Source organism: Nannobrachium achirus (assembly GCF_963921795.1).
Source record: "Nannobrachium achirus genome assembly, chromosome: 3".
NCBI classification, from domain to species: Eukaryota; Metazoa; Chordata; class Actinopteri; order Myctophiformes; family Myctophidae; genus Nannobrachium; species Nannobrachium achirus.
The window spans coordinates 55,188,876-55,207,477 of NC_137812.1; the positions used below are offsets into that span (position 1 = coordinate 55,188,876).

Below are 18,602 nucleotides of genomic sequence, written 5' to 3' on the forward strand. Positions count from 1 at the left end.
ATTCCATTCTTGTGAATAGGATAAGCATGAACTCACAAGGGATGCTGTCAGTATCTTTTTACCTCAAGCTCCCGCTCACATTTAAATACGTCCATTTTTGATGAGCTAACCTACACCTGTCGACACCTACACCTGTCAACACCAAAAGCTCGAGTCTTGGTTCTCCTTTCTAGTTTTGAGAGTAAATGTCCTTGGGTTGGATTTCATATTTATTGTATCAGACTTTCCACAGCTAAGCAAAAACTGTATGTCCACTGTGTGAAGCGCAAACATTCTATTCGGTCAGCATTGCAGCTTAATGAAGGCATAGCCCATAGAAAAGGCTATGCTTGGGTTCAGTTCAGTAGTAGGAAACTTTTATTTAAAAAACAAACACACATAAATAATAAAACCTACATAGAGTAGTTAGAGAACAGAGGAGGGGGAAAAGCAACAACAGCCCTACACTTAAAACTGAAATAATTGCATAATTCATTATCAACTTCCACTTCGTCACAAAATCAAAAATAAAATAAAACCTGGGTAAGCAACAGCCAAGGCAAGGTCTAGGAGTGTTTACATGCCTCCATAATCAGTATATTTTCATTTTGACCTGACCTCTATTCAAAGAGTGACTGAGAAGGGAACATTCAGTTACATACATACTCACTTGACAGCTGTCAGATACAACCAGTCTTCCACTACTAACCATTGAGCAGCTCCACTGGAGCAGAGCTACTGAGAGTGATGCGACACTCCCATAGACTTCCCTTGTGAAAGCAGAATAATCATAATATTCAGGGACGTGCAGAGAACGTTAGAGAGGCAGGGGCTGACATTCCTAAAAGGGCCTTTTGGTGGAGATATAGAAAATAGCAGACCTCCAAGCTCACAACGCGTCGGCTATTTTCGGTACTTGATACCACACTGAACTAAGCATCAAGTCAATACTGGAGATGTGGCGTAACGGCATGGATTTCTACACAGAGAGGGCAATTCTTTCAACATAAGATGCTGCATTCAAGTTCAGGAGAGTTTGGACAAGGCAATTCTCTTGAATACTGCCTTCAGGTATGGCATGGAACGATGGCATTAGCGTTTCTTTCACCATAGTGAAAACTGCATTCATGGTCTGGAGAGGGCACTTTTTTACAGACGGGTAAAAGGACAAGCCCCCTTTGATGTCTATGTGTGCACGTGCCTGATGATATTTATCGAACAAAACAAGAACAATGCAGAAGTAACGCTTGCCTTCTATCGATCAATAGTTCGAAACACTACTCGTGTATACTTACCAAACAATCAATCAATGGATGTTGATGAAGTATACATGAACCATATGAGTTGCGTTTTGCCATGATAAAAAAAGTGTCATAATAACTCTCTCTTTCAACAGGTCTGCAGACTCTCTGCACTGGAGCAATAGAGACAAATGCCATCTGTTAACCACATCAACTCTATTGTCCCAATTCTAGGGCAAACAAAAATAGCTGATCTACCAGCTAAGGCTAGGGCTCCACCAAAAAGACAGCTTCGTGCCGGCGTAAAAGAATTGGGGCGAATTTGAGCGTCCGATGTCGACGTCGGCAGTGGACCATCCTTCATTAATTAAAACGGGAGCGTTCCCAGGGTTGACGTGACGCTCGACGCGTCTGTTGGAGCCAGGGGGTAACAAGTGGCACCGTGACGCGTTGTGAGGTGGGTTGTTTCTCATTCACTTTGTCCACTCAGATTAGCTTACCACTTTAACACCTAGGCCAGTGGTTTAAGCTTTTTGTGTGCCCAAAGGAAAAATTATGGGAAAAATCTCAATCTCAAGGCACAGCTTTATTCAAAGCAGAAATAGAGCTCCATCGTGAAAGCATTGCTCGGCGTTGGGAGCTTGTAGATCTTCTACTGTATTCTTGCCATTTTATGAAAATGTGTGAAACTGAAAACTAAAACTAAAATCTGTATTGCCAATGCCCTATGACATGCACAAATTAAGAATTAGTCTCTACTGGGGAATAAGTGTACAAAACGAAACATTCATAACTTTGTTTATAGTTGTATATATTGTAAAGATAATAACGTGCGGTTGTCACAAAATCGCAAGGCACACCATTTGATTTGGGAACAACTGCTCTAGGCTACGGCTGCATCCAATTCGCTTCCAGTGAAAATGTATGTAACTGACCAGAGTCAATGTTCTCTCTAGAGCCAAGCCAGTAATATGATCGCTCACATTCAATAGAATAGAAACGGGGAAATGTTGATTTAACGGTCTTCCATCAACCTGCCCTTTTAACCCAAGCAATCACTTAAAACAATCGTATCAAAGTATTACTATAATGGGTTAAACACATACTGCATTGTGTAATGTACATCAAGTGGGTTATTAAACAGGGCTTTGTTCAAAAACACAAAGGCCGTGCAATAATAAGCATTAACACTAGGTAACATTTTACACTGGTCTCATTCTAGTTCATCAACCTTTGTGTTTGACTTGCATAAACTATAACTAGTACTTAGTAAACCTGTGTTAATATTTAAGGAAACTCTTACCCATTAGTTTTGTCCACCACTCTCAATGGAAATTGTTTTTTCCACATTGTCCTACAAAGCTAAACTTGATTTGTAGTGTTTTAAATAAAGTTTGATTTCACATCAACAAAAATTAGACCCATAAATGCTTCTTACGATACCAACACAGATGAGAGATTAGATCAAATTAACATAATCTCTTTTGGTTTTCCTGCTTTTGACTTCATGAGGCAGCATAGAGTACATTAATATATTGGTTGATACACTGGAATCAGGCCAGTTTAAAGTGTTATAGAAAGGTTTGTTAAATTCACACCATTTCAGATGATCCAATAGCCGTCATACTTCAACCAACAAACGTAAAATACAAAAACACTGGTGGATTTATTGTCAGAAATGAAAGTTATCAGTCCGCATTCGTACACTGCCAAAAAAAGGGGAATATCTTTGATTTGAACTTTACAGCTGTACATTTGAGAATGGATGTGGTGCCGGAGATGGTCCTTGGATGGATGTCCTCTGTAGGCACTGTGAGCGCCAATCCAATCAAACACCTTCAATGGAGGGTGCCTAATGATAACCCCGGACTAACACAACTACACTTGGAACGCAGGCATTTAGCCCTCATCCAGAGCGACGCAGAGTGTATACTGTATTTAGCACACAACAGAGTTGCTGGGATTTAACCTGTTATGTCTTAGGTAAGGGCATTTCAATTCTACCATGTAGCCATACTAGCTTCATACTGTACATCAGCCTAGTTTCCTGTGTGCTGGTGAATACTGTCATAACAGGGGTTTGAGATTGCAGTGTGTGTGAGGGCTTATCAATACCAGTGGCAGGGTGGGACTCAAGAGGATCCGAGTGGGACTTGACACTGTGTGTACACTCTACAGTATGACAGCAATGTCGGTTACCTTTTTTTTTCCTGATTCCATAGTAACCCAGCTGTGTGTGTGTGTGTGTGTGTGTGTGTGTGTGTGTGTGTGTGTGTGTGTGTGTGTGTGTGTGTGTGTGTGTGTGTGTGTCTAGTTCAAGAGATGGTGGAGAACTCTTTGAGAAGTACATCCTGGCTGAGTGTGTTGAGAGAAACATTTTTTCTCACATTCAGACTGATGGAGCGTACCTGGACAGACAGAGAGAAAGAGGAAAGGAGACAGACAGAGAAAGACGACAGGAGACAAACAGAACAGAGAAGACAGAGAGGAGCACATGGATAAAGAAAGCAAGTTAAATTCGATTCTTACTTTTAACATGCACACACAATATCCCACATAGACATGGCTATAATCAAACCATGCACTGCTCTCTCTCTCACCAGCTCCTTGAAGAAGGCAGACTCTTTGGGCTGCTCAGAGTAGCGCTCAAACTGGTCCAACCCATCCTGCAGCTTCAGGGTCAATGTGTCATAGTTGGACCGTACCACCTCCAAGACCTGGAGAGGGAAAACATTTACACCACTTACAAAGTGCTTTAATGGAAAAACAGAGACCGACACAAATGTAACCTGTAGGAAAAGCATGTGAGGTTAAAGTCTGAGATAAAGATTTAAACAAGTGGATCAAAATAAGCTCAACATTCCTAAAAATAAAATACTAGAACCGTCTGAACCGACTAAAGTACCAGTATTGCATCATGCATAGACAAATCTGTGAAAGTGTTTTCAGAAATGACAGAAGAGATGATACTAAACATGCAAGCCATTGCTTCTTAATCCATAATGCAATAGAAGTGGTTATTCCTTTGGAAATGCACTCCTTCAATATTCATCCCAAGTCAAATATTAATTCATGTTAAATACTTAACTAACACATGTTTATTCATGAGACATCTCGTCTTTGCTTTGTGAAGAAAGGCATATGGTCCAGACTGAATCCTATATTTCATGTTTAAATCAAACGTGATGCATGCTATTTTTGGCATGGAACGGTGTCGTGTGATCAAGTATAAATTAAGAATCAGACTCACTTTAATGTCTGCAGCATAACACAGAGCTACAAATACATGCACCATTGTACCAAGCCATATTCTAACCTGCTGTTACCTGAACAATCAAGAAATAAACACCCTAACAGAACTTGAAGTGTGGTGTTAGCGCAACATACTGCAATTCTTTTTTACACTGCTGGATATAATGTATGTAACCAAATACCCAAGACCATATGGCATCTTCATACTTTTTAACTCATTGAATGCCAGGCCCGAGTTTCCCCGAGTTATTTCAGTACCCCCAGACTGCCACAGCCTGAGTTTCCTGAGTTTGAAGCCATTTTGAAAAAATAAAATAAAAGTTTATTTATTTATAAAAAAAAAAAAAAAAAATGTATTAGGCATGATAGCAATCGCGAAATTGCATGTTTAGCCCCATAACAAACACATCTTTCAAAATGGCAGCCATGTTTGTTTGTTTTGTTTGACTTTGAAGGCTTCTATCTCATGAATGCCTGAACGGATTTCCTAGCGGATTTTTTTGTTTGAAAGCTGTGAAAAAGTACTACACATATGGTGCATGATCTAGGCATGGGCGTGCACGATCCGATCCGTGCACTAGAAATTTAGGAACGTGGCATCCTGGTACTTGGCGGCCATCTTGAAAAGGCAATGAATGAGTTAAATTGTATTTATTGTTTTGTTTTATTTTTATTTTATTTTTGTTTCATTTGTTGTCCAGTCCATTTGTATGTCTGCTTCTTGTGTTTATTTTTGAGCGGTGGTCACACCGTCTCCATAGCGTGGCCGTGTGTGTAGGTATGTATGTTTGTTTGTATGTGGGTCTGTATGTAGCCTCAAGCCTGTGGTGTAGTACCTTTTCTGACCACACATGTTAAGGGAGGGGCGCTGTTGTTCAGGCCAGGCCAGAACAGGCAAGGCACACTCACACACGCACGCACGCACGCACACACACACACACACACACACACACACACGCGCGCGCGCGCGCACACAGACTCCACCGCTCAGTTCACACGGGTGTGATTTTTTTCATATCCTACTTCTGTGTGTAAAATGTTTAAACCAATAAACCTTGAGTCATAAAATGAAGAAATAAACACCCAATAAGACAAACTGGTGGAGACCAGTTATGAAACTCATATTGATCTGCTGAATTGAGACTTTAGCGTATGACATTTAAAAAACCAATGAACTTTATTCCTTTAACCAAACTAAACGTTGTTGCTACCAATTGTGCTCATAGGACAGAGAGAGAACAGATATGACTCCTGTGTTCGTAGACTGTTGGATTCTTCAGTGGTTTGTTTCTGTTTGTGACAATACACAGTCCATTAACTTTAACCGCAAAGACGCAGCAAGACACTAATGATTGCTAGGATCCTTCATTTTGTCTGTTTGAATACAAAACAACAAAAAGAGTCTGCGCGCTCGCGCGCGTGTGTGTGTGTGTGATCTAGAATTCAACACAAGGTTAATGTCAAAGGAGTGAGGAAGCGTACTGTATGGCATATGCAATAATGTACCTTGAAGAGTCAATTTGAAGACTCTCTGAACTTTTATTTTTGCTCCATGATGTGTTCACAATTAATCATGATTAGTATTAATGTGAATCTGAATGGTTTTAATGCACTTTGTGTGCATAATACATCATACATCACATGAATATACAAAACTATGCAACCCTGATATTTATTAGTGCACGCAGTGTACACAGTGTGTTTAGGGTCAGGGGTGGGGGCGAGCAGAGAGGAAAAGCAGAGGTAATTATGCAGTGATTCTCCTGGCAGTTCTCCTTTCATCAATGAAAGACCTGGAGAGCTCATATTGTACACAGCACACCCTACAAGGCATGGCGTGAGAGCAGACAAACACTTTGTCATGCTTCCCTGAGAAGCAATATAAACACACACATGCATACAGGTGCACAATATTACTGTATAATTGCTATACACTCTCATAAGTTGTTTGGCCTAAAGGGTCTGACACCCTAGGCTTATTTTGTAGTTTGTTTGCTATTAAGTGACGCATGAAAAGTATGTTAGATTTAGCCGGTGTGCCAATGCACAAGCATAGACCGTAGTCAACTGCATTGTCAATGCTTGCACATTGGCATACCTAAATCTACCTAAATTGCAGTAGATGCAGCTGCGTACATCACGGTGTACTATAAGGTCACCCTTGTCCAGTCTGTCCAGTCTGCCATGTTTTGACCTGATCAGCAGTTTTTAACCTGAACCAGAAAACAAACTACAAAATCAACCTAGGGTTTTCAAGGCCCTTTAAGCTATTACTATGAATATCTTGGCAGTGAATACAGACACTCACATTGCAGCCACATGTACACAAACACAGCATGGGACATAATACGTGCATGAACCAACCACTTTGTCATGCTTCATCGGAACCATCCATAAGTCCACATGTGTAAATTACATAGACACATACACTATCTCTTCATTTAAAACCACACCTACAGTATCAGGTCTAACTGAAACACATTTTGCCCCCCCCCCCAAAGTGCCGGCACCGTTGAACATCCAATGCCGAGTTTTCATCTTAACACAAACATAAAGCTGAACAACAGCAGCCGCTGAGGAACGGGGGTAAACATTTCTCTTCCATTTGCGCTCTGATAAATCTCCGCTCAGCTTAAAGTGCAGTTGTTTTTTTTATTTCAATCTCTGATGGTGCGCTGATGAAATATTCATAGCTTTCTCACTCTCCCTCCACTCCATTCTCATTCCCTGTCCCATCGTCTCCCCCATCCCTCACTCCTCCATGTGGAAATACAATGAGCCAGGGTGTAATGGTAAATATCCACTAATGTGTGTTTAAGTCGCTCGCCCAGGGAGAAACAGAGTGGAAAAGAGAGAGAAAGGAGGAAACCGAGAGATGCAAGAGAGGGGGGCGAGAAACAAACAAATCGGCACACGGAATGACAAAGCCAGAGAGACAGGCACGCAGCAATAGCCTCGGTGTTAGTTTAACTCTGAGAGTGGGAAAATGGACCCACGTTCACTGTGTAGAAAAGCGACAAGAAAAAGACAAGGCATAAAGCAGGAAGAGAGAGGGGGAATGGGGAGGGGGTGGATGGAACTCTGTGGAATGAATGTTGTCAAATACAACATCGAAATACACACACTGGTGGAACTGGGACACTTTCCTGCATGGGAGGACAGACAGGATTGAATGGATCATATCTGTCAATGTAGGCAGCTCATCACAGAGAACACACACACACACACACACACACACACACACACACACACACACACACACACACACACACACACACACACACACACACACACACACACACAGATGTGTGTCTATGCATGGGTGTATAAGTGTGTTCTTTGCATGCATGTGTGTGCGTGTTAACTCATTTTGCTGTGTGTGTCTGGGTGCCATCAATCTTGTGGTGCCGCTGTAGGAGGGATGGAGGGATGAGTGGAGGAGGGAGAGCTGGATCTCAAATGACAGAGGGAAGGCAACGCAGCGTTTCACAGCTCATTACAAAAAGAAGGGGGGGAAAAGCAGAGTAGAGAAAGAGAGGGATTGGATGAGAGTCAACCCATCTTCTGGAATGTTGTTCCGACACCCTGCTCGAGTCTCATCTGTTCCCCAGGGCTCTCATTTTGTTTCCAAATGGTGACGGCAAGTGTTAGGTATTGGTCTACGGGTGAGATTATTACTCACAGAATCGAATATTCGATCATCACAAAACTAGTTGACAAATGAAACATTGGTAAAATATTAGAGGCAGAAATTGTGAAAATACCAGATCGACATGCTCACAACACCTTGCGTTGCGAGGTGTAGTGCTCATTAGTGTGGGGGGGTCCCCAGTTAAACAATGATTAATTTGGGGGTCTGAAAAGGTTGAGAACTAGCCTAGTTCCAGACCCTGAATCGCTAACCACACCCCTTGGCGATTCAGGGGGGTCAGCGTTGTGAATCAGCGTCTTGTGATCAGCGTGGGTGGGGATTTCCAAGAACTCATGTGCAATTCGCCGCCGGCGGACAGGACCGCACACATCGCGTCGCGGTAAAATGCGATCGTATCGATCTCGCTATGAAACAGCAGCAGACATGTTATATTTGATTACTAATTCGTTGTGCTCCTATTCCTGCTGTTTCTTTGGTTAGCAAGTAGCACTAGCAAGCAACAGGCTAGCCACTAGCCAGCCACACATAACAACACTGCGTCATCTGCTTTGCTACTGTTGTGTTGGTCAGACGGTGAACCAATCGCAGAAGACTGCCTCTTTGGCAACGCCCATCCCAGAAATCGCCCTGGGTGGTAGTAACTTCAGACTGAATAATGAAGTGAAACGAAATGTCAATTCAGGCTGAGTGTCAGGCTAGTTGAGAACCACTGATGTAAAAGATTCTTGTCTTGGTTCAATATGAAATTAAGTTTTGTTTTTGACCTTTGGGTAAACATACTGTGTAAAGCAATTTTAAGATGCTGTTTGGATTCAGATTTACTGTACTGTATAACAGCTCCGGCATAATCCGTTTCATCAGCAATGGCAAGATCTTGCATTTCACAAAAACAAAGCATATCCAGCATACCTAGGCTTTCATCTGGTGATGAAAGTGAATGCTACAGATGAGGGGCTGAACACATCAGAGCTTAGCACAATGAGAGTACAGATACAGTTTTCTAGGGCCTCGTGGGAATAAAACTGAAAAAACAATGTCAAAATATAATAATTGACGGGGCGCCCGCTGGCCTAGTGGTCAAGGCGCATACCATACTAGGCTATGATGCCTGCTGGCGTCGCCGGTTCGATTCCCGATCGGGATGACCTTTGCCGCATGTCATTCCCCATCTCAAAAGGCATAAAAAGCCCCAAAAAACAAATCTTTAAAAATATAATAATTGACTACTGAAATGTAATATAATCAGTATATGGAGTCTGGAGGGACTGGCAGAGATCTTTATCTGGCAACTTGACAGAGGACACGTACAAAGCATTTATTCTATTACAACTTTTTGCAGTCGTTTGCTAAAATGGTGCCTTCACTTTTATCCTTCAAATATCACCTACAGTACATAATTTCTAGCAAAAATAGTCAAAGTTAATGTTTTAAAAGTTCTTGTTTACACATTCACCTTGGAGCTTGACATCCACATGACACATGCACACCTAGAAAGTGGTGCATTATGATTAATTGAGAGATGAGAGACTGACATGGAGAGGAAACTGGAAAGCATGCAAATACGTTTATTAAGTAATCTCACGCAGACTGAACGTTAATAGGTCGGCTACCTGAGTTACTTACTTTATAACATGCAATTTAAGAATAAGGTTGCTCTCTATTTTCCCCATGTCATCAATCTATTAGACATGAGACATAGCTGGAAGCCCTTGTTATAATGCCGTTGACAGAAAAGATGTCTGAGGTTTTGTTGAACCGCAGCGCCGCACAAGCACACACATTCCACTGTACTGTGGATTAAAGCTAAAACATGAGAAGCAACTCACTTTCAATACAATAGCTCCAATATTTATTTTAGACGACAAAGCAGCAGACATTATGTCTGCTGCTTTGTCGTCTAAAATAAATATTGGAGCTATTGAAAGTGAGTTGCGAGCCATTGTTTTGCTTCTTAGTAATACTGTTCTGGCAGTTTCAGCTCAGCACCAAACAATGGAGGATGTGCGTTATTTCTTCTTTTGAATTAAAGCTAAAACATCACACCTGAATGCTGTCTTAAACCTGTCACAAACCCTGACAATGAGATCCAAACATGCAGTGAGTGACACAGCTAAGCCCAACTATGTCACACCCACTCAACAACACTGTAAAACTGAAGCAAACTGGAATATAAACTTTAATATTCCCGAAAGTAAACTTCACATCCCTGGAGAGTAGCAATTTGCATTATATGGGCCGTTATATATTTCCATTCCATTTATTATTTTAGGCAGTGAAACTTAAGTTCAGTTAAATTAACGATGGTAGAGCTCTAATAGCTCATAAAGTAGGAGTAGACTACTAAAAATTACAACTTCTAATAAACTTGATTTGGTCTAAGTGCAGACTACTAACAGCCAATAGAAGTGGTATCTATATGGACCTGATGGCACAGTGTTGACGTCACCACGCTGCCTCTTCTCTTTTGTTGTGAATAAATCCAGGAGATAAAGGCAGAGGGGTAAATGAGGAGTATAATGACAGAATCCATCATTCTCTTATCAGCTAACCAAACGCGCGCACACACACACACACACACGTGCACATAGCAGTGTGTTTTCTGTTGTGTGTGTTATTTGATGTGGATGAAAGTCATTTAAAGCGGCGCTCAGCAGGCATGCGTATGAAGTTTCGGCGTGCCTCTGAACGCATACGTGTGAGGATGGATTAAGAAGCTGCGTTTCAGAAGCACGGCAACAAAGTTACAAAGCACCTAGAAATGCTCACCCAAAGTCTATGATTACAGTCATTTGATTCTTGTCTATTTTCTAAGCTAGGATTGAATCTCCCACTGGAGCGTTCTGTACTTGGATTCCTCTCAGATTTCCTACCACAGTCTTCATAGAAATAAATACTAAGGGGTGTGGACCACTCATTTCACTTGTGGAATAAAAATCACACCCGTGTGAACTGAGCGGTGGTTTACCCACCAACCCCCCCCCCCCCCCCCCCCTCCCCCTCCCCCCTTCCCCCCTGTGTGTGTGTGTGTGTGTGTGTGTGCGTGTGTGTGTGTGTGTGTGCCTGGTCGGGGCCTGGCCTGAAAACAGCGCCCCTCCCTTAACTTGTGTGGTCAGAAAAGGTACTACACAGGCTTGAGGCTACATACGGACGCACCCACCCACGGACGCACCCACCCACATACACGTACCTCTACACACACGGCCACGTATAGGAGCGGCGTGACCACCGCTCAAAAAAACTCTGGTTGCCACTCGGTCAGAAAGTCACGCAATTATTGATAATTTTCTTATCGATTATTCTATCGATTACTTTTTCAATTCATCAAATAATCGAGGAGCGCATCGGAAAATACAGATCTACAGTACAAGCTCACAAGGTCGTCTCAGCCTTCCCCATACAAAGACATGCCCAAAATAGGGATAGATTACTAATCAATCATTTTATTAAATTACTGATTATCGATTATTATTTTATGATTGATTAACAGTTTTTCTGCCAGATGTTGTTATTTATTTATTGGGTTTTGTGCCAGCAAAAGCACCTTACCTTTGCGATGTTATAGACAAAGATGTATTCATTTTCTTTTCATCATTATTATTTTCTTTTCTCCTTAAATAGTTGTACTTTCGCTATACTAGTAGCAGTAGAGGGCAGCCTCATGCAAGAATTAATGTGAAATGGCCGCGGTAGGCTACCGTCCGTCAAGACAGCTCAATCGCTACAGAGCAATAGACCGAGAGAAAATAACAAGGAAGAGTGTTGTTACTCCATTGATGCTAACGTCCAGTGGGTTTTTGAGAGCCTTTTTACGGGAGCTGTCTCTACGGTACACACCCGCGCGACCCCTCATCAGTTTACAGACATCAAAACAAGGTACAAAAGAACGAGCCAAAGAATGTACAATTGGCATCGCGCCGCCGGGAAAAATGGGGCAAACGGGAACGTCCAAAGCGGTAAAAGAGTTAATTCCATTAACTGTTGCTTCCCTACAATCATCTACTCCTTGCATATATCTACTATCTAGTGTTACCTCCTGTCCTATCCCACTTGGATAAAGGACAGTAATCACAACTTTGCTAGACATTGCACTCCCTAAGGCCGTTTTTGAGGGCCGTTATATTTCATTACACTAAAACATGGCAAAATGTATTCAATCAATCCGTGCTTGTGTTGCTAATTTTATCTAGTTATGAGCGGATGCATCTCTCCCTGCCGTGTCTACTTGATTTTTGAATAGGCCCTGTATTGTGGTAGACCTGTGTATACAGAGTACTGAGTTGTCTACAAAAACCACAACCCACTTGTAAAACTGCAACGTTTGTATTCCCTATGTGCGTTCACATTTATATCTGGATCTGTAGTGTTGGTAACGGCTTAACTACAAACACACTGCCACTGTGGAGGCTCAGCATGTTGCTGGGAATGCATATGTTGCTGTCCAGGGAGAGAGGCAGGGACTAAAATTTCTAAGGGCCCTTTGGTGAAAATATCGAAAAGAGCTGACCTCCAAGCTCACAGCGCGTTGACGCGTTGTGAGCTTGGTGGTCGGCTATTTTCGATGCTTGATGTCTACACAGAGAGGGCAATTATTTCAACATCAGATGCTGCATTAAAGTTCAGGAGAGTTTGGACAAGGGCAATTCTCTTGAATGGAATGGCATGGAATGAGGGCATTTGCATTTCTTTCACCATAGTAAAAAACTGCATTCATAGTCTGGAGAGGGCACTTTTTACAGAAGGATAAAAGGGCAGGGGCTCAAGCCCCCTTTGATATCTATGTGTGCCCGTGCCTGTTGCTGTCCCATCAGCGGTGGTGCTGAACCATTCGCCAATTGATTCATGTAGACTGACATGTGCTGTCCTTGCTTTGTCCATTGTATAGAGACTGGCAACCCGGTTTCTCTGTTGCGTCCTTCAGAACAAGCTCAATAAGTGTCAATTCGTGTGAATGATTTTATCATTCATAAACAGACTGACCGCAAGGACATCTGTGATGTCATAGGCTCTCTAACATCACAATCGAACATGATTGTGATGTCATAAAGCAACCAACATGACGCACTGTTGGGCCTCTTTATGACTTGATCCAAGTCATATATTGAGAGACTAGAGAGACTAAAATGAGTGACCCTGACATAAATGTGTTCAGTCTTTTACAAGTGACACTGACAGACATAGAACATCCCATTTGGAGTCCATAAAGATTCATTGTGACATGTTAAGCAGATATGAGTGATTTGTGTTTCACCTGTTCCTCTGACAACTGGGAGATATGGTTCACTGCAGCATAGGACTCTATCTTGGGGTTGAAATGGTTGATGATGGCCCTGGAACGCATAAAGAACACAAGACGGGAGGAAAGATGAGAAGAGCCGAGACATATTTCAGAGAGATTAACAGATGCATCGGCATAGGAAATAGATCCACGGACAGCCACATAAACACACACACACACACACTCTCACTCACTCATATTGTATAATATATTATAATAATCCATTAAGCTTGCCACTTGCTAATCTATGGGTGTCGTTTTTATAGATTTTCACTGGAGCATCTCACAACAGAATATGAATTATAATGCCATCAGTTGTTGAGTTCAACAACACATTTAAATGAACTTTAAAGGGTTTGAGTGTTGTATAAAGGCTTGACTATGTGACTCTTCTACTCCTTACCTTTGCTGTATTTACAATACTAGAAGCTGGGCCGCCCTTCCCAGCGTCTAGTCGGCGACCTGGCCAACTCGGGAACGATGTAAATAGGGAATGAATGCCCCGCCCTTTAATGCAAACCCCATTATACCTGTTGTCATAGGACCCGTTTTGACCATCTGTTTGCCTGTGTCCATTTATGCCCATATATGGAGATATCTGTTATCTGTCTGTCTGTCAGCGTCCATTTTATGTCCATATATGGAGATCACTGCAGATATAGTTCTGGGTCCATTTTATGCCCATATATGCCCATATATGGAGATATCTGTCTATTTGCGTCCATTTCATGCCCATATATGGAGATCTCTGTATCTGTCTGTCTGTGTCCCTTTATGCCCGTATATGGAGATCTTTGTGATTCTGCGTCCATTTTATGCCCATATATGCTATATATGGAGATATTCAGAGATTTTTTGTTGACTCATCAGATTGCCCATATGCCCTGCCCATATGCCCATATATGTAGCCCATATGGAGATCTGCCCATATGCCCATATATGGAGATCTCTGTATGAGTCAGCCCTTGTGCCGATACATCCATTTATGCCCATATATCTGTGTCCCCTTTATGCCCATATGAGTCAGCAGTGCCCATATGCCCATATATGTAGCCCATATGTAGCCCATATGGAGATCTGCCCATATGCCCATATATGGAGATCTCTGTATGAGTCAGCCCTTGTGCCGATACGTCCATTTATGCCCATATATCTGTGTCCCCTTTATGCCCATATGAGTCAGCAGTGCCCATATGCCCATATATGTAGCCCATATGATATATGGAGATCTTTGACCATCTGTTTGCCTCTGTCCATTTATGTCCATATATGGAGATATCTGTCTGTCTGCAATCCATTTTATGCCCATATATGGGGGCATTCATTTTTGCCCATATGAGTCAGTAGTGCCCATATGCCCATATATGTAGCCCATATGTAGCCCATATGGAGATCTGCCCATATGCCCATATATGGAGATCTCTGTATGAGTCAGCCCTTGTGCCGATACGTCCATTTATGCCCATATATCTGTGTCCCCTTTATGCCCATATGAGTCAGCAGTGCCCATATGCCCATATATGTAGCCCATATGATATATGGAGATCTTTGACCATCTGTTTGCCTCTGTCCATTTATGTCCATATATGGAGATATCTGTATCTGTCTGTCTGCAATCCATTTTATGCCCATATATGGGGGCATTCATTTTATGCCCATATATGGAGAACGCGCGTGCCCGTGGGACGAACGGTTCTCTTTGTTGACTCATGTGGCGTACGTGATGTCAGAGACTTTTATGAAGTGATGTCACAATGAGTCAGAGCTTTCGCCGATTTCCTCTGGAACAGCCTGATGTCAACAATCAACCCCGCATAAGGAGATTCCGTGGCGGGGAACGCGCGTGCCGAATCTGAAGCCGGTGGGACGAACGGTTCTCGAGATATGCCCATATATGTAGCCCATATGGAGATCTGCCCATATGCCCATATATGGAGATCTCTGTATGAGTCAGCCCTTGTGCCGATACGTCCATTTATGCCCATATATCTGTGTCCCCTTTATGCCCATATGAGTCAGCAGTGCCCATATGCCCATATATGTAGCCCATATGGAGATCTGCCCATATGCCCATATATGGAGATACATAACCATGGCATTTTGTGTTGACTCATGTTGCGTACGCGATGTCAGAGCCTTTTATGAAATGATGTCACAATGAGTCAGCGCTTGCGCCGATTTCCTCCGGAACAGCCTGATGTCAACAATCAACAATCAGCTCCGCATAAGGAGATTCCGAACGTTTTGCGCCGTTTCGGAAAAAACGCGCGTCGGGTCGGGTCGAGGCCGGGCACTGCACTCCGCGCCGCGGCGGAGAACGCGCGTGCCGAATCTGAAGCCGGTGGGACGAACGGTTCTCGAGATACGCGGATTACATACACGCAGACAGACAGACAGACAGACACGCAGAGACTTCTCGCATTTATAGATAGATACCTAACCCAACATTATTTTATTTTATTCATTCAGCCTAAGCTCTTGTACATAATATGTAGGCTCAGTCCCAGGTTGTCATGATAATGTGGTCAGAGCAATAAAACTAAAAGGATACTGTAAAATCATATACACGGACACGCCATTTGGCCAGGCCAGGCAAGGGGGAAAAGATACGGGATGTGGGATGAGAGAGACAGACAGAGCTCTTCTTAACCACTACACCGCTATACCTCTGAGTGCCAGCCAGTCAGATAGACTGTTTAGTGACTCATTGCTATTCATTACTATTTACTTTCGTATGGTGCAAGCACACCAGGGACATCTGCATGCGAATTCAGCCATTATTCCTCAGCATTGCATTCATTTCAGTGAAATAAGCCACTTTATGGCCCCGAATAGAAGTTGACGCAGGAAGCCGTAAATTGAAATTGCTTATTTTCCTCATAGTACAATCATGCATCAAATAAATGGACCAATGATCAAATCAGCAAAGAATTACCCGCAGCAGTGATATGTGCGTTCGCGGTGGGTGTGTGTGTGTGTGTGTGCGTGTGTGTGTATGTGTGTGTGTGTGTGTGTGTGTGTGTGTGTGTGTGTGTGTGTGTGGCGAGTGGGGAGGTTGAAGGGAGTACCGTGTTACCAAAACAAACTAATGGATGTGGGAAGGAAGGAACTGTGTTTTCATTTACATTCATATAGCCAGGGAGCAGACAGTAATGGTTATTGATTCCACCATTTGATGAGTTTATCCATTGCTCTTTTCCAGAGCAGCTTGCGATCTAGTATCTGTCAGCAGATGAAGGTTCAGTGCCTTGCTCAAGGCTAGTGTAAGCCAGTGGACCATTCAAACGCTCCCCCCTCTTGTCTTATCCCCCTCAGGAAGACGGACACTCCCCCGTTTAACCACTCTCAACCTGGCGTCCCTATTTCTAGAAAAATCACACCCGTGTGAACTGAGCGGTGGTCGTGGAGGCTGCACAACAGCAAAACAAATATATATATATATAGTGTGTGTGTGTGTGTGTGTGTGTGTGTGTGTGTGTGTGTGTGTGTGTGTGTGTGTGGGGCCTGGCCTGAACAACAGCGCCCCTCCCTTAACATGTGTGGTCACAAAAGGTACTGTAGGCTACATACAGACACGCAGACAGACAGACAGACAGACAGACCCACACACACGGCCACGTATAGGAGCGTTGTGACCACCGCTCAAAAATAGGAGATATATTGCAATCACTTTTTTTGAAAAAGGGCCTTACTGTCAAAGGAAAAAACAACAACACTTTCTGTTGCCAGGGTCTAACCTGCAATCTTCCAGTTACAGAATGTCCTCTCTAACTCTCTACCACCTTCACCTCCAGTTGTACTGTTGCACATACATTAGGAGACTCACCATACAGCAAATAAACTGCTCTGAGTTCTCCACAGTTCTACTCTAGTTATCCGTGCTCGGAGCACTGGTGCATCGCCAACTCACTCTAATGAAAGCAAGATAAGAGGATGTGTTGTGGTTTCATTAAAATTCATAAAATGAATAACACCCCAACACTTACTCGTTAGTCCATTCATTTTTCATTTGATGGGATTAAGCAGATGCTCCTCACCAGAGCCCCCATCAATTATTTTATACTTTAGCTATTGAAAAATAGCAGATATAAAGCTCACAGCGCGGCACAGAGTGCTGCGCTGTGAGCTTGTAGATCAGCTATTTTTGAAAAATCTTTTTTGTTTTTTTTGCATATCTTTGAATATATTTATTTCAAAGCAAACTTTTGTAACTCAAATCTCTGCTTCTTGACATGGGGTCCGTGGTCAAATACATGTCATTTTGGGGGTCGTTGACATGAAAGAATGTGAGAACCACTGATTTAGAAGAATTTCTTTAGAAGACATTTATAGAATTGGATCAAAATATTCAAAGACTTGCACAAATTGTAACAATATTTAAAAAATAGCAGATCTACAAGCTCTTTTTGAATAGTTAAAGCTCCAGGTCTTAACGGGTAGAGCTTCCAAGGCCTTCTAAAGACATTGAACTATTATCTTTAGCTACGGTCTCCTGCGAGGATCAAATCCATCGCCTATGAAAAACATTCCCTGGGGAGAAGACATTCATCGTACTTAAAATCTATTTCAGTAATGAAGGCTGCACGAATGTATTCCCGCAAGATGAATATCATTTGCACTTGCAGATGGAAGGGGTGTGTGTGTGTGTGTGTGTGTGTGTGTGTGTGTGTGTGTGTGTGTGTGTGTGTGTGTGTGTGTGTTTGAATGTAAATCCTTTGTTTACATTCATAAATTCATGCTTCGTCATCCCCCTGGTTCAGGAACATTTTATATTTCAGACGTTCAGCGCTTATCTAGAGTGAGCGTTGCACAGTACGTGGCTGCTGACGCCAGCTCACTGGATGCTATGGGATTCAAACCCCGTTACAACCGCCTGACTAAACCTTTGTTCATCAGCTAAGAATGAGAGTGTAAGAATGGGTACATTTCTACACTTAAATGAAAGTTATATTACAGTTAAATTCACCACTTTCAACCTAGCAAGGTCATTATATGAAAACCTCCACTGGCTGTCTGTCAGTCCCTCCGTCAGTCTGTCCTTCACGTCACGTCACACTTTGCCCCTCTTCTAGTGCCACCATGAGGTTGCCGACCTGACAGTCGCTTATCTCCCGATTAGGGAGTCTTACTGGTATTAGTTAAATTCACCACTTTCAACCTAGCAAGGTGAACATTTTTCAAACTAAAAAAATAAATAAAATAA

The 18,602-nt window shown here is 42.5% G+C and overlaps 1 protein-coding gene across 2 annotated transcripts in view; it reads right to left on the minus strand.

The window, feature by feature from the left end:
* Positions 1 to 350: 350 nt before the first annotated feature.
* armh3 (armadillo like helical domain containing 3) overlaps positions 351 to 18,602 on the minus strand; it is a 48,407-nt gene continuing 30,155 nt past the window's right edge. The window contains exons 25-28 of one of the 2 annotated variants that reach the window (XR_013961862.1): positions 13,373 to 13,451; positions 3,821 to 3,937; positions 3,091 to 3,628; positions 351 to 3,056 (exon numbers count right to left, since the gene is read on the minus strand). Coding sequence is in view for 1 of the 2 variants with exons in the window: in XM_080721944.1 (XP_080578070.1) it covers positions 3,536 to 3,628; positions 3,821 to 3,937; positions 13,373 to 13,451 (289 nt within the window). In the remaining variant the exon portion in view is untranslated. Of the gene's footprint in view, positions 3,629 to 3,820; positions 3,938 to 13,372; positions 13,452 to 18,602 lie in introns of both variants that reach the window. The other variant, XM_080721944.1, reaches the window with a different exon arrangement.